This window comes from Pristiophorus japonicus, unplaced genomic scaffold (assembly GCF_044704955.1).
Source record: "Pristiophorus japonicus isolate sPriJap1 unplaced genomic scaffold, sPriJap1.hap1 HAP1_SCAFFOLD_1425, whole genome shotgun sequence".
Classification (NCBI taxonomy): Eukaryota; Metazoa; Chordata; class Chondrichthyes; family Pristiophoridae; genus Pristiophorus; species Pristiophorus japonicus.
Genome location: NW_027251098.1, coordinates 37943 through 55401, shown reverse-complemented (window position 1 = coordinate 55401; position 17459 = coordinate 37943). Strand labels below are relative to the sequence as shown.

At 43.1% G+C, this 17459-nt stretch overlaps 1 protein-coding gene across 1 annotated transcript in view; it reads right to left on the bottom strand.

Moving 5' to 3' along the window:
* Positions 1–1163: 1163 nt before the first annotated feature.
* bmb (brambleberry) overlaps positions 1164–17459 on the bottom strand; it is a 32165-nt gene continuing 15869 nt past the window's right edge. Inside the window, exons 4-12 of the mRNA XM_070870461.1 lie at positions 17149–17371; positions 15096–15212; positions 13889–14068; positions 12398–12604; positions 11255–11390; positions 10814–10875; positions 9320–9492; positions 7472–7560; positions 1164–3393 (exon numbers count right to left, since the gene is read on the bottom strand). Coding sequence (XP_070726562.1) covers positions 3270–3393; positions 7472–7560; positions 9320–9492; positions 10814–10875; positions 11255–11390; positions 12398–12604; positions 13889–14068; positions 15096–15212; positions 17149–17371 — 1311 coding nt within the window. The 3' untranslated portion in view covers positions 1164–3269. The remainder of the gene's footprint in view (positions 3394–7471; positions 7561–9319; positions 9493–10813; positions 10876–11254; positions 11391–12397; positions 12605–13888; positions 14069–15095; positions 15213–17148; positions 17372–17459) is intronic.

Genomic DNA, 17459 nt, shown 5'->3' with positions numbered 1-17459 from the left:
GCAAATTACAATTTTTTCATTCCTATCCAGTAACTACTTCAGGAGACGCAATACACAGAGGAACATGCTAAATGAAACCAGACACCAAAAAGCCACTAATAATGTTTTGATATCAATAAGCATCTGCAAAATCACAAGTTCAGATTTAATTCAAGAGAAAGATGATGGCAAATGTAGCTGAGAATTACAGCCATGACAAAGCAGATGTGGCCAGGAAACCACTGGTGTCCCATTTTAGTTTCCTCAGATTGAAAAACCTGACTATCCTGGCACCTTCACCGTAACCAAACAGCCGGCAATTCACGGTGCATTGAGAGCCAGCTTGCACCCACTGAGCTCCAGCTCATATCACAGTAATGTGGACAGCCAGTATAACTCAGCATACCCACCCAATGGATTGATGGAGTGTGACCATACCCACCCAATGGATTGATGGAGTGTGACCTTACCCACCCAATGGATTGATGAGTGTGACCATACCCACCCAATGGATTGATGGAGTGTGACCATACCCACCCAATGGATTGATGGAGTGTGACCATACCCACCCCAATGGATTGATGGAGTGTGACCATACCCACCCCAATGGATTGATGGAGTGTGACCATACCCACCCCAATGGATTGATGGAGTGTGACCATACCCACCCAATGGATTGATGGAGTGTGACCATACCCACCCAATGGATTGATGGAGTGTGACCATACCCACCCAATGGATTGATGGAGTGTGACCATACCCACCCAATGGATTGATGGAGTGTGACCATACCCACCCCAATGGATTGATGGAGTGTGACCATACCCACCCAATGGATTGATGGAGTGTGACCATACCCACCCAATGGATTGATGGAGTGTGACCATACCCACCCAATGGATTGATGGAGTGTGACCATACCCACCCCAATGGATTGATGGAGTGTGACCATACCCACCCAATGGATTGATGGAGTGTGACCATACCCACCCCAATGGATTGATGGAGTGTGACCATACCCACCCAATGGATTGATGGAGTGTGACCATACCCACCCAATGGATTGATGGAGTGTGACCATACCCACCCAAACAGATTGATGGAGTGTGACCATACCCACCCAATGGATTGATGGAGTGTGACCTTACCCACCCAATGGATTGATGAGTGTGACCATACCCACCCAAACAGATTGATGGAGTGTGACCATACCCACCCAATGGATTGATGGAGTGTGACCTTACCCACCCAATGGATTGATGAGTGTGACCATACCCACCCAAACAGATTGATGGTGTGGCCATACCCACCCAAACAGATTGATGGAGTGTGACCATACCCACCCAATGGATTGATGGAGTGTGACCATACCCACCCAATGGATTGATGGGCGTGAGCAGGTAGCGTTCACATTACATAAACTTTTTTAAAAAGGTACTGTAAACAACCCATCTCCCAGAATAGAGAATGGATATACTGTATTTTGATTAGAAGTGATTGAATACAGGAACATTCTAACTCTTGCGTTTGTGACCAAGATGTATAACCAAGGAATTTCATGGGCCACAAAAAAGTTTAAAAATCAATGTTCCCATTAAACTTCTTTCTGGGGTTTAAGCAGATGTTGTACACATACACAAAATTATCAGATCTTAGCTTTACCACTGATGAGGCAAGAGTGCCAAGAATAAATCTCCAGACCCAAACTTGTGAGCAATAAAGTCATACGGAGAACTATGTTGTTTGTGCTTCATGGGTTAGATTTCCAGGGCTTGCAGGTCAGGCGACCCACAGGCTATTGTTTCAAAACCCTTTCATTGCTCTGGTAAACTCCACTAAAACAAAGCACTTCAGTAAAATGCATTACAAGAGTACAGTATCAAACTCTCCTCTGTAAAATCTGGCTGCTGCTAAGGTTATTGCAGCACCATTCAGCTTTTGCTGTGCAAACTCAGATTTTGCCCCGAGACGCAAGGTGAACTGTACAGACTCAGTTACACATTTAAAGGGCACTTCCAGTCCCACACATATTCTCATTCTGTTCTATTAAACCTTAAATGCAGCTATTTCACAGCATTATCGAAAAACTTGTGCCTGCCCTCTCCATCCACAAGTTCCCTGCAGTGGATGTCTGTAATGATGTGGCCAGAAACAGTTAAAGGGTACTGAGGATACTTGCTGTACTCACCAGTGCTGCAGATTCCGAGCATGTGAGTAACCAGTGAGCGAGGGGCAGCAAGGTGACTAACAGGCAATTCTGTAAGTGGATAATGACTAAAGTAAATGGAATAAATGTTACAAGAGCAGGCAGTGTTAACTGAATAGAGAACAGGTCGGAGCAGTGCAGAAAAACGGTTTTAGCAGCTGAGGTTCAGGGCCACCACTATTGCACTAGGACAACAGCTACAAACAATCCTGGATAAAAGATTACACAAAATAAATTGCCTGTTAATAGGATGGACTCTGCCGTTTACTTTTGGGAACAACTTTAATGTGCAATCAATAAAAGTCACCAGAGATCTCAATAAAGAGAGGCAACAGAGATTAGGACCAACCCAAAAGATAAATTAATACAAAAAAATCTGAAGCTACTTCTCTTTACACTCACACACACTTTCCCAGCTCAAAACTCCACATTTAGGACTCAAGTCTGAGTTTTGTGCAGTTAGTAGGTACATTGTGACAATATTCACAGGAAGGAGCACTATTTTGTCGTAGCCAGAATCCAATCAACTCTGGTTCCCCCACACCTTCAAAGATTGCAAACTGGCAGCAGGTCACTTGCAGGTAAGTAACCAGCCTCCCAGGGACAAGAATCAGTCACCACATGTACACAGTTCGATATGCCACACCTTAAAAATAACCACTGCTGAAAAAAGGATTCAAATCAATTTGAGTGAAATAAAATGCTGAAAATACACAGCAGGTCTGTCAGCATCGAGAGAGAAAAGGCAGATTAATGTCAAGTTCGCTTAGACAGGCTGACTATTTCCAGTTTTATTAACTGCCATATGCTTCTGTTGCCTTGTTTAAACCATTTCTGGTGATGATTTTGCACAGTTTGGGCAGGGGGGGGGGGGGGGTTTAATTGAACAATGTGAACCAATGTACCATTGTTAATCTGGAATGCTTCAGTGAATGGATCAGAACACCCAGAGTTAGGGAATTCTGCGAGTTTAAAAAAGCAGTTTAAAACCAAGACATTAAAAGCACAGGAACATTAAATTAACTGAATTTTAAAACAGCAGACATTCCTGAACCAAGCAGCAGCGATTCAGACTGAAGTTGATTTAACTGTACGAAGTCTGTCCTGAACTGTGGACGCGGCAGAATTCCTGTCCGGTGACTGCTTTATTTCGGCACGGCTGGCCGGTCTTGGTGACGCCAGAACAGGGTTGCCTCTGTGATAGAGATCTGACAGCGGGAGGAAAAAATGGTTAGCTTCATTGTTAACCTCATCTCGACTGCTGGTTCATGGAGACGAGAAAAGGAGAATCGATCTTGGGATATAGATTGGTGTCTAGGGTCGCTCAGACCGTAATCTCGGGCATATCAGAAGGAGGTGGGGAGCAAGAGTGGGGAACCCGGAGAGATGGGAAATATACAGTCTGTATGGATGCTCATTCACTTCCAGAAGACACTAGCACAGATCTACGAGTACAGTACCAGCCTGTTCTTTTGGGCATGATAGCCTTCTGGATGTGAAGGGCCCTGTCCAATTAAGACCCTCAATAACATAAAACAACAGCATAAAGAACATAAGAACCAAGCAGGAGTAGGCCATATGGCCCCTTCAGCCTGCTCCGCCATTCAATAAGATCATGGCTGATCTACCACAATCGTGCAGTCTGATTATATGCTATTTAAAAACATTTCCAATCCGAACTTTAATTTGGAGATCCCCTTAACTTGATGCCCACATCACAGCCTCACTAGCCAGTGAAACAATCTAATCATTATTTGACTTATAATTGGGAAGAGCTCACTTAGGTTGCCGCTTAACCTTATCGGCTCCAATGGAAAAAGATCCAGCTTCTCAAATGTCTCCACAACTAGAACCCTTCATCCCCGGTAATATCCCAGTGAATCGGAGGCACTTTTTAATATCCTTCCTATAACAAGTGCGCCCAAATACTCCAAAAGGTGGTGTTCAACATAGCCTGCTGGCTTTTGTTTGATATACCCCTCGATACAAAACCAGGGAAATTATGCCTTTATTTATTTTTTAAAATGAAAGTATTCAAGACCCTGAAGGAAAATGACAAGTTGAATTTGGAGAAGCCATTTACCATGAGCATGGGATGAAGCTCAGATGAGGACAGGTGAATAGACAGATCATATATAAGTTTCAGAGTTGAAGAAGAAAGAGGGAGAAGGCAAGGGGAAAAAGTAGGAGGGAAAGGAAAAAAATAATTTATATCGTGCCTTTCAATACTTCGGACTTGCCAAAGTGGTTCACAGCCAATTATTCAGCAAATTTCCACACCATTCCCAATCATTTCTGTAGATATAGCAAATGAAAACAGCCTCAATACGAGCCAGTCGAACCCCACTCACTGCGTATTACCAGTCCAAGAAACGCCTGGTTCTACCTTTGGTCCTATAATAAAGATGAAATAGCACATTTGGAAAGCAGTGACAGGATTGGTCCAAGCCAGCATGGATTTATGAAAGGGATATCATGCTTGACAAATCTTCTGGAATTTTTTGAGGATGTAATTAGTAGAGTGGACAAGGGAGAACCAGTGGATGTGGTGTATTTGGACTTTCAAAAGGCTTTTGACAAGGTCCCACACAAGAGATTAGTGTGCAAAATTAAAGCACATGGTATTGGGGATAATGTACTGATGTGGATAGAGAACTGGTTGGCAGACAGGAGGCAGAGATTCGGGATAAACGGGTCCTTTTCAGAATGGCAGAGTGACTAGTGGGGTGCGGCAGGGCTCAGTGCTGGGACCCTACCTATTTACAAATATACATCAATGATTTAGATGAAGGAATTGAGTGTAATATCTCCAAGTTTGCAGATGACACTAAGCTGGGTGGCAGTGTGATCTGTGAGGGGGATGCCAAGAGGCTGCAGGGTGACTTGGACAGGTTAAGTGAGTGGGCAAATGCAGGGCAGATACAGTATAATGTGGATAAATGTGAGGTTATCCACCTTGGTGGCAAAAACATGAAGGCAGATTATCTGAATGGCGGAAGATTAGGAAAAGGGGAGGTGCAACCTGGGTGTCATGGTACACCAGTCATTGAAAGTTGGCATGCTGGTACAGCAGGCGGTAAAGGCGGCAAATGGCATGTTGGCCTTCATAGCTAGGGGATTGGAGTATAGGAGCAGGGCGGTCTTACTGCAGTTGTACAGGACCTTGGTGAGGCCTCACCTAGAATATAGTGTGTTCAGTTTTGGTCTCCTAATCTGAGGAAGGACGTTCTTTCAATTGAGCGAGTGCAGCGAAGGTTCGCCAGACTGATTCCCGGGATGGCAGGACTGACATGAGGAGAGACTGGATCGACTGGGCCTGTATTCACTGAAGTTTAGATGAATGAGAGGGGATCTCATAGAAACATAAAATTCTGACAGGCCTGGACAGGTTAGAATGTTCCCAATGTTGGGGAAGTCCAGAACCAGGGGTCACAGTCTAAGGATAAGGGGTAAGCCATTTAGGACCGAGATGAGGAGAAACTTCTTCACCCAGAGTGGTGAACCTGTGGAATTCTCTACCACAGAAAGTTGTTGAGCCAATTCACTAAATATATTCACAAAGGAGTTAGATGTAGTCCTTACTACTAGGGGGATCAAGGGGTATGGCGAGATAGCAAGAATGGGGTACTGAAGTTGCATGTTCAGCCATGAACTCATTGAATGGTGGTGCAGGCTCGAAGGGCTGAATGGCCTACTCCTGCACCTATTTTCTATGTTTCTATGTCCCCCCCCAGCCATCTCCATCATGTGGCCATTCTTTCACTTCTCATGCCTTTACTTTGCCACAAGCTCCATGGTGTGTCAGCAATTTTTGTTTTAAATCCATTTAAACCACATTGCTTCTTCAAAAGAATTCTGCAAGGGATTTTGTGCATGACCTGCCTTTCAGAAACTTGATTTTGTACAACAGACTTAGTAGTTTATTTACAATCGAAGGAAGACTAACCTATAATGTCCTAGCTTATTCCTTGGCCTTTTGATTAGAGTCACACTTGCCAATATAGTCCTCTAGAAAAATGTTCTTTTCCTCAGAATGTTACAAAGTTAGAGTCAGTGCTATTTCTTCCATGTGGGAAAATGTACGGTTATTCACTTTGGCAGGAGAAATTTAAAAAAAGCTAAATTATTATTTTTTTTTTTAAAAAGTGGCGAGAGATTACAAAAGGCTGCAGTACAGAAGGACCTGGGGGTCCTTGTACATGAAACACAAAAAGTTAGTATGCAGGTACAGCAAGTGATCAGGAAGGCAAATGGAATGTTGGCCTTTATTGCAAGGGGGATAGAGTATAAAAGTAGGGAAGTCCTGCTACAACTGTACAGGGTATTGGTGAGGTCACACCTGGAGTACTGCGTACAGTTTTGGTCTGCTTATTTGAGGGATATACTTGCATTGGAGGCAGTTCAGAAGGTTCACGAGGTTGATTCCTGAGATGAAGGGGTGACTTATGAAGAAATGTTGAGCAGGTTGGGCCTATACTCATTGGAGTTTAGAAGAGAGGTGATTTTATTGAAACATAAGATTCTGAGAGGACTCAAGGTAGATGCAGAGAGGATGGTTCCACTTGTGGGAGAATCTAGAACTAGGGGGCATAGTTTCAGAAAGGGGTCGCCCATTTAGAATTGAGATGAGGAGGAATTTCTTCTCAGAGAGTTGCAAATCTGTGGAATTCTCTGCCCCAGTGAGCTGTGGAGGCTGGGTCATTGAATATATGTAAGGTGAAGATAGACAGATTTGAGTGTGATAAGGGAGTGAAGGGTTATGGGGAGCGGGCGGGGAAGTGGAGCTGAGTCCATGATCAGATCAGCCATGATCTTATTGAATGGCGGAGCAGGCTCGAGGGACCAAATGGTCTACTCCTGTTTCTTATGTTCTTATGTTACATCGATTCCTCCAGGATCATCAGAAGTAATTGATCAGGAAGGATTTGGTTATTTGTTACTGTAATTTTAAACACTGCTTTAGTACCAGTTCTCTGGAAATTAACTTGTTCTATACCAATCTCTGGTGGTTCTACAATCCCAATATCCAACCCTCTGGAAACTTAGGCACAGTATTTGCTCTGACATTCCCTCACTAAATCGCTACAAGTCTACCTCCACGTGAATTAATTAGTTACTAATGCAGCTTTTAAAATTTCCGGTTCATTTTCTCTACTCACCCTTTTGTAGATTTCCTATCTTTATAATTTTCCTAGCTTCATCATCTTCCTTGTAAGATTTTTTTATTTTATTTCCCTATTCATCCATGGTACCCTAGCCTTGTGTAGTTAACATGGGAATACTCACCCATTGCTGGCAGTAGAATTATTGAGATTGAAGGTTTCAGCTTCAAATACATGTCCATGGTGACGCAGGGAAGTCTCTTCCACACCAATCTAAGCCAGGGATACACGGATTAAGGACAATAAAATGCATAATTCACATGGATTGGGGTCAGTAACATCCAACACAACCATGAGCCATGAACGCACCAACTATTCCAGCATTGGGCTGGTCCTATCCCATTGGTTGATTACCACTCAGATCTGGGTCTGAGGAGATCCACAATGAAGTCTTGGGGAAGCCCCAAGATCAAATTATAGAAATGTTCTGTATTGGTGTTAAATTATTTCCGTTCCTGTAAATGAATCAATCACATTTTCTGCATCAATTGCACACAGACATTGACTGAGGTTGGGAAAGAGTTCCTGGGAGTGCCAATATTTGCAGGGAGCTCTCCCACACTTGAAACCTGCCCTGTGGCATCCAAACCAAGATGTTGCCCCTTGAAGATCCTTGCTCTGACTCGAATGGCTATTGGAACCCACAATACCAAATTTCTCTTCCACTTACCCCATTTCCCACCTAAAATCCTTCCCAGTGTCCATCCCCAAAAAAGGAAGGACGTCCAATTAAAAACCTTACCAGACCCACGAACAATCCCAGTCAATCTTCACATTTGAACATTGTGACCAAATGGCTGAGCCCCTCTCCAAAAGGGTTTTTGCCAGGACTCAATCTAAAAAAGGACTGCCACCACTAGGTCCAACATACTCACTTGAACTGATGGCACCATTCACTAACCTTCATACTCGTTCTTTCCTCCCCTTGCTGAAAATATTCTCTCGAATATATTCCAGTTCTGACAAAAGGTCATCGATCTGAAACGTTAACTCGGTTTCTCTCTCCACAGATGCTGCCTAACCTGCTGAGTATTTCCAGTATTTTCTGTTTTTATTACTGACCAGTCATGTACATTTACAAAAAGCTGCTGGATTATTTGGAATTTGGTTTATGCAGGTAAATTCATTCCTAATTTATCCTCTTCTTCTGAAGGCAGTGGTTGCCACTGGGTACAATTCCAGACACTAGTCGCTGTCCAATACCGCGTTCAAGTTGCTACTCTTCACATGGTCAGTGGGTTGTTCAACCACATGGGCCCTCACAGCTAATCCAAATCTGGTCCTCAACCAACATCTATATATTTTATTTCGACAACTGCATACCCTTTAAACCTTGCTTGCTTCCCCCCCCCCCTTCCTTAGCCTGGGAGCGCTGAGGACAGGTTTAATGCCCCTACCCTCATTCTGGTGAAGACCATCCAACAATTAGGACCAGGGATACTTCTTATGGCTTTGTGCCACAGTTTGCTTGGTAGAGTAAAAGTCTGGATTACAAAGGTTAACTGTCCTTTATAGAATTATTACGGAGCCTCGAAATGAACCAACATGAACAGAGGGACAGCAAGAAGTTGAGAACATTCTGTTGTCTACTAGGTAGAGCAACTTGTGCTTAAAGAGAGACTTAGTACAGAGGAACGAATATTCAGCATCAACAAGCATATTCAGTTATAGCATGTGTTGGTTAGCATAAAACTTCCTTTATTCTGCCCAATGCGTCTTGCCCAAGAAAATTAGATTGCATCAGTACAATTGCCACCAGTGGAGCCTTTGAGGGGAAGAACTTGCACTGAAATAAGTCAGATTCTGTGAATCTACAGAGGTAGAATGCACAAACTCGAGGCAGAAATTTCCCTCCAATCTGGGTTAGATTTTAACTCGGATTCCAGAGGTGAAGGAAGTGTGGTAACTGCACACCTTGTACCCAAATATTGGCTATATTTGTGGATTTTTAAGCTCAACAAAATGAACATACGTTTCTCTCGGTGGCGTCCCAGCGAGCAGAGTTGGTCAATCCGTGTCTTTTTTTCAGTATGGGCATGGAGTTTATGGGAATTTTGGAGACATATTCCAGTCGTGTTGCTTGGGGAGGAGCCTCAATCAGAGTGCTGCTTCTGATAAAATCTGCCTTCTCGGAACCATAGTTTCCTGCAACAGAGAAAAGTATATTGGCCCTTCAACTTCAACACATCCCTGCCTTCCCAAATTCCAGAGTAATTGACACATTCTGCATATTTTTCCAATGGCTTCCACCTCTACTCAAATGATGTTTTTAAGAGAACGCTCCAGACTCAACGGTCAGAACTCCCCTGGAATTCAAGTTAGTTCTCCAAGCATCTCCCAGAAAGGTTGTGGTGTGATCACTGTAGATTATAAAGATAACCACGAGTAGCATTTTACTCCACTCCATCTATTGACCAGCAGGATGTACGAGTCAGTTGAGATAGAGTTCTCACTATGCCACGTACCTCAAACTGAGTCACCACTTACTTACTTTTAATCATTACCAGAGAGAAAATACATTTGTTGAATGGTGTTCCGTTATCGTATAAGTTTACAAATATTGGCAGAACCAATTAACTTATGTATTGTAAACAGTACACTAGAAAGAATTAAATGTACAAGTCACTGCGTAACCAAGAAATTCACTTGGGCAATGCACTGAAATTTTGACGACGTGATAAGGTGCTCCATAAAAGTAAGTTTTTATTTCTCTCCTGTAACTACTAAATCCTCCAGTCTGGCTTCGGGCCATCTCTCAGGACTGAAACAGGGTTAACCAGTCACAACCGTGACCGACACACCTTTCCTTGGTCCCAATCTTAGCCACTGTTAATTCCTCCCTTTTCTCAGGCATTGCTCCCCAGCTTTCAAAACAGCCATCAGTGCCTCCCCCCACAATCCCACTCTACCCCCAACTACTACCCATAGTCTTCCGGTCCTCAAATATGCTTGAATGTGTTGTTACCACCCATCTCGGCGCTCATCGCTCCCACCACTTCCTATTTGAACCCCTTCAGTTGGGTTTACACCTAGTCCAGAGAACCAAGTCCACTTGGTCAAAAGTCACCCAATGACATACTTGGTGACTGTGGTGCATTATCGCTTTGCCCTCCAACATCTGTAGCATTCAGCATAGTCAGTGTGTCCACCTCCAAGGCTCACCTCGAATGGCACCACCCTTACTTGATTTCATTCCTACCCATCCCATTACAGTGAGCACACCTTCAGTCATGGCTTCTCCTCCATGAGGAGCTTCAAGGCTCCATCCGTCAACTCTTTCTATCCTCGACCTCAGCAGCATTTGCAGTCCTGGGGTCAGTTGCCATAGTTATGTTGATGACACCTGCCTCTGCCTTTCTATCACTACCAAAATCCACTGCTGTCACATGCCAACTCCGTGGCAACATGATGCAACATTTTCACTTTCCAAATGACTCATGGTTTCCTCTTGCTTGGAAACGTTTACCTTGCAAGCCATCACATTTCAGCTTCTCAAATTCTTCTTCTACGCTGGAAATTTCATACTCTCTGGAAAAACAAAACCACATTTAATAATACAACAAATCTGCATCGCGTAGTCTTGTGTAAGCTGTCACATGCAAGTTTACATTGAATAGTTAACTACAAGAAACACAAAACTCCCCTGATGGGTCAGCATATTCTAGCAAGAATTACTGGAAAGCATTCAAGAGCAGGAGCCCTAGCTCGTTTTCCCAGTCCAAACAAAGGTTCAGAGGCAAATTTTCCGCACTCCTGCCATTGCCCGCCACCTCGACATCGACAAGGCATCAAACCCGAGACGGTCCTGAAACCAAATGGCTCAGCAGCTCACTCATCAAGAAGAGCGAATGCATCCTTACAAATCTGTGGCATAAAAGTGAGATTAACCACAAAGTACAATCCGTACCGCTCAGGTGTGGAGGTGCAAAACCTGGTTTTCACAGAGTTGTAGAGGCTTGTAGGCACAATGATGGGAGTAGATGAGCGAACTGGTAGAGACTTCCTCTTGTGGGCACCAAAGCAGTTAATCAACATCCAGTTACCTAAACAAAAGTTAAATACAACTTGACAAAATGCACCCTCAATAAGTTACACACAAAATGCTGTTTTATTACAAATCAAAAACACAAGAAATTTGGGGGAAGGGAAGAACGAGAGAAATAATGGTCAGAATTGAAGTGACCTATAGTGAACAGGTCAGGATCATTTATTGGCACTATTCCAAAAAGGCACAGGCTAAAATGTGCGATTTTTTGCATTCAGAAGTGGAGTGCCGGGAACAAACACTTTCCCTCACTGGTCACTCAAAGATCCTCCTCCAAGACACCAATTCTTGCTGGCTATAGTTCCATGAATGGGCTTCCTCCACCAGGGCCTCACCCAAATGGCAATTTAATGTGGTGAATGTCAGCAGGCTGTTCAACCACAATGCATGGGGTGCATCACAGCTAAGTCTAAACCTATCCTCAGCCAATATTACACAAGTATATCTTTCTATAGGAAGCAAGCACTAGCAGAAATCATGGTCAATTCTCCCCCACCCCCACCCCACCCACAGCCCAATTGTAGCACCCCTACTGGCAACTAGGCTGAACCCAGCACCTTTTGATTGAATGTTTCCTATCACAGGGTTAACTACTCTGCGTGCTAATGCTTTGTATTTCTCCAAGCATTTGACTCACAATGTCTGCATGATTTACCACAACATGTAGCTGGGAGACAAACAGAGACCAGTCAGGTGTCAGCCTTCACGATTACCTAGGATTACTACCCATCTACTTTTGGACCAGTTTGGGGTTTTTTTTTTTTTTTTTGCAGGAACTGACCTGAAATTTAAAGTAAAGGACACAAATCACCTTTAACAATAGAAAGAGTCAAGTTTTTCCATTTACTTCTATGCCCCAGGATATGGAAACATGAGCCACTGCGATTCAGCTTTTTGTTTAATTTTCATTGAAAGCAAAACAAAACCGACCTTTAGCCACAATCCCATCCCATCTTCAGGTTTCGGACTTGGCAAAAGGATGCAGCCCTGCAACCCTCTACTTACCAACCACAGTCATGACCAGGAAGAGACTGAGACACTTGAAGTCCATGGAGGCACAGTGGTTAAACTCAGACAGAGCATTTAACACCACCAGAACCAATAACACCGCTCTGGAGAAACCTGGAGTTTGCAAGAATGTCATGACGAGAGCAGCGACCAGAAAATAGCTGACATGTACAACACATGTGTAGATCATATGGAGGTTGTTCCCTGAAAATACAAAATCAAGTTGGAGCCAATTCAGTACAGAAAAGTCAATTCAGTACAACTATTGCTTACTGGTCTACAATAACAGTCGCTGTAATCCAAACGTCATTGCAGGAAGCAGGCCATTTCAAGAGCATAAAAAGGGTTTTTTTTTTAAATTCAAGATCTAAAAAAGTTTACAATTTTGATAAAACAAGGTAAAGGATTACTATAGTATGCACACTCAGCATTTCAAAACTGTAATGGACTAGCCATTTGGAGCACCTCTGGTAGCACACGAGTAGGGAAACAGATACAGGTAAAAGCCATTGAGAACAGGAAGGACCCATGTTCAATCCCTGGTCTTTGCTGAATTAGTACAACCCCATTGGGGCAGCAGCTGGCAGACTAAACACAAGGAACGGAGGGAACCAGAATTCTTATTTGCTAATGTTCCAAAATGCATGTACATGAACACCAGACAAGTCCAGGACAGCTTGCTGCTTTTTTGTTGTGGTTTGTTTTGAGATGCCTTACACCTCACTGGATAGCTGACTCGGGAGTCCTGATGTGGGAAATCCTATCCATAGTGGTTATGTATGTAAACTTTATAATATAGTGTAAGACTTGCCACCAGGCGGAACATCTGATGGAGACCCAAGGGTCACCTGCACACCTCGTGCAAGCAAGTGTAAAAGGTTGTCTGCCATGCTGATTCTTCACTCTGGCATTTGATTAAAGAGACCAAGGTCACATCAGTTTGAGCTTACAGCACAGTCTTGGAGTTATTCTGAACATAACAGCTGTACTGCATCCTGCAGGTGACTGGTCAGGAATGTGGGACTGGCAATATTCTTACCAAGTGGAGGTATTGCAGCCCCATTACTGGCCAGAGGGTGCAGTTAGATTACAAGTGGCAGTTCCCATTATAAATGTGAATAAAGGAATTTCTATTCAACTGCCCTCTAGCCCTTCACCTCAAGGCTATAATTGGTTTCGACTCCCCACCATGAATCTTGACCAGAAACCAACCAAAATATATAAATAATGCCCCCATCAAAATATCCCAAAGCATACCACACAGTGATTTCCTCTGAAGTGAGACAACCTATGCAGGTGAATGCAGCAATGATTTTGGCAGAAGACCCCACAAACAGCAGTGAGACGAATAACTAGTTAATCTGTTCTTGGTGCTGTTGGGAATATGATTTTGTACATGCAAATATGATTTAAAAACCTTCACATGAACAATTACATCAAAGGTAACAGGGTACGTTGAAGTAAAACAGTCCTAGTACAGCTCCTTACCTGTCCAATTCAGGAAGTGCTGAATGCTGTTCAGCCTCTGGCTCACTCCCAGTTCCAGCTGGTTGACCGTGGACATCACCATGCCAACAGTCTGGTTCATCTTCTGTAGCTTCTCCATCAATTGATCATAGTAAATGGCAGTCTGGGACTGATGGGCAGAAAATAAGGCCAAGTTCGATTCTGCAAACAAACAGATCTTCAGTATCACACAATAATCCTTCAAAGGCTTTTTACAGTAATCAAAGAGCCCCAACATTTCCTTTGCTTGGTTTACATACCTTAAAAAAAAAAAGAGGTCCTTTTCCATAAAGATCTTCTCCTGAAAAAGGTGTAGCGTATCTGTACATACTACCTATCAGATACCCATTACCTATAGCTCGGTAAACCTTAGTGAGTTTAACAGACAGACTAATATGTTCTGGTAGGGTAGGACAGGTTCTTAATTCCCCATTGGAAATCAACCACTGAGTTAAGAGAAGATCAGAAGCTTCCTCAAAAGGATGTAGTTATTTCAGACTGCTCTCCCACCCTCTAGTGGTCAATTACATAAACAGGGTTCCCAAAAGCCTGCAAGCAAGTTTAGAAATAGGAGTTAGGCCATTTGGCCCAACGAGCCTGTGTCACCATTTGTTACCCACGAGATCCACACCTAATCCCAATTTCCTGCCCCCCCTGAATATCGTTGCTTCTGAAATAACTATCTTCCTTTTAAGCATCTCAATTGATTCTGCATTTTAAGGGCTTTTTGGACAGTGCAGTTCACGCTCTCAATTGGTGTAAGGCATTTCCAATGCCCCACGAAGCACTATAGGTAGTGCAAGAGAAAGGAAAGGAAGATTGAAGATATTTAAATTGGACAATAAATGATTGAGAAGGAAAATATTAAACTATTACCATGAAGTGATAAGGATCAAATTTTGTAGATAAAACAGGTAAAGAGACGTTGCATCATTCCTGCAATGTGGCGACCAGAACTGCACAGTTCTCTAGCTGTGGTCTAACTAGGCTCACTCTCTCCCTATCTATTTGTGGTCTAACTAGTCTCTCTCTCTGATAGTACTGATTTACAGTGCCTCACAAACCAGCCTTCAGAACATCTGTAGTTTCCTTCATTTAATGTCCTCCCTCTTCACCATTAATGCAATTTTAAAAAGGCAGTCACGTTTTCAACCAATAGGTCTATGCTCCAAAAGCAAAGGTTGCTTACCCAACTTGCTGTACACCTGATGGGCATGTGACCTGACCTCCAGCAGGTCAGTTAGAATGGCTTGATGACCTTCCTGTAGCTCCAAGTCCTGATGAGTCAATTGTCTGCTGACATTTTCTTAAAAAAAAAAGTAAATTAAAGCTTTATAAACTCTAAACATTTCTCCTGCAGAGATAACATTACATAGAAAGAAAAGCACAGAAACAGGCCATTTGACCCAACTGGCCTACGTCGATGTTTATGCTCTGCACAAGCCTCCTCCCATCCTAGTCCTTTCTCCCTCATGTACTTATTTAGCTTCCCCTTAAAGGCATCTATGCTATTCACTTCAACTACTCCCTGTGGTAGCAAGTTCCACGTTCTCACCACTCTCTGGGTAAAGAAGTTTCTCCTGAATTCCTTATTGGTAACTATCTCATATTTAGGATGCCTAGTTTTGGACTCTCAAAGTGGAAACATCCTCCTACATCGACCAAATTAAACTCCTTCATAATTTTAAAGAGCTCCATCAGTTCACCCCTCAGCCTTCTCTTTTCTAGAGAACCGCCCCCACCCCAGCCTATTTAGTCTGTCTTGATCATTATAACCACTTGGTTCTCGTATTATCCTTGTAATTGAAAAGTGAATGAATTATTGGCTCCAACATTCCATAAGGAACCAAAAACAGTACCACAAAATGGAAGCAATTTATTGGTTACAGCGCTTAGGACTCTTGTAGTGCTGCGCTGCTCCAGAGGGGTGGGATAGAGATGAGCAACCAGAGGCATGTTTCTGCAGGAACCTGCACAAGGTAGTTCATTCTATGTGAAGCACTTTTGAACGTTGGTGACACAAGGCACTAAATAAGTGCTAGGTTTCTCCTTATTTCACCCTGCTGGAGTCCTGCCTGGCTGACCGATACAGACCCAGATCAGCTTTCCTGGCTGCTTTTGACTGACAGGACAAGGACGCACCGCAGTGTTATTTACACTTTTGGTTCCAAGAATTGTCTGCTCCCCCCAACGCTCAACATAAAGTGATCTGACAATGGTGCATTGTCAGAGGTGCCATCTTTCAGAGGACATAAAACAAAGCCCCACCCCACTCCCAACTCCTCTCATCTGCCGTTTCAGGTGGATGGAAAAGATCCGGAGGAGTGTGCAAAAGTGGCTGCCTCATTTATTTACAGTAACTGTGATCTGCACTTCAAAAGTAATTTGTTGGCTAAAGTAAAGTACTTTAAGACATCAGGAGGTGTTAAAGATCTATATAAATCCAAGTCCTTTCTTTCACTGCATCTTTTCTACCAACCAGCTTTTGGGATCATGCACAGTGCAACTACTGTACAAGCATTCTAGATCATACTATTCTGCACAGTATAAATTAGCATGACAACTCAAATTTGAATCTCCTCTTTGCTATTTAAGACATCAATCCGATTAAAATATGTGAATACATTGGTTAAAATAGCAGGCAAATGAATGTCATAGCATTCTAATATTTAGTGTAACTTTAAGGCCGACTCTACACAAATGTGTTACTTTTGGTGAATGATCAGCCATGATCTTATTGAATGGTGGTGCAGGCTTGAAGGGCTGAATGGCCTACTCCTGCACCTATTGTCAATGCTTCTATGTTTTAAGCTTTCACTGTAAAAGTAATATACAAGTGTTATGAATACACGGTTTGTTCCACGAGGGATATCTGCACACTCAGATCAGTCATGAAACATATACAGTAGATGAAAGGTCAACGACTTGAAACATTAACTCTTCCTCGCCACAAATCCTGCCTGACCTGCTGAGTGAGTTTCCAACATTTTCTGTTTCTTATTTAGATCTTTGGATAACATTAAAATATAGATGGAGTAGGCCATATGGCCACTCGAGCCTGCTCTGCCATTCAAAAATAATCTTCTACCTCAACTCCACTTTCCCACCCTATCCCCTTAAGTGTCCAAAAGTTTATCAATCTTGGTCTTGAATATACTCAAACGACTGAGCATCCACAGCCCCGAGGTAGAGAATTCCAAATGTAATAGCTGGAGTAAACTAGTTTAGAAGGGTAAGCTTACCCATGGTTAACGTGATGCCCTCAATCAACTTGGCAACTTGCTGGTGCCCGCTAGCAATGAGCTCCTTTTCCTTGGTCAGCTTCTCCAGGTTTCCATTAATGGAAGACTCCAGATCTTGCTGACCATCCTGTAGCTGCTCCTGTTGCTCCAGCAACTCATTCTGACTGTTAACGACCTTTTCCAGTGATGAAGCAGTCAGCTCTCGTAGTTCATTTTGTCCATCCTGTAATAAATTACCATTTAAGACCACTCTTACTATCAGAGTTCAATAGCAAATGCACGATTCAGGATCCAGGCATCTGAAGGAGTTT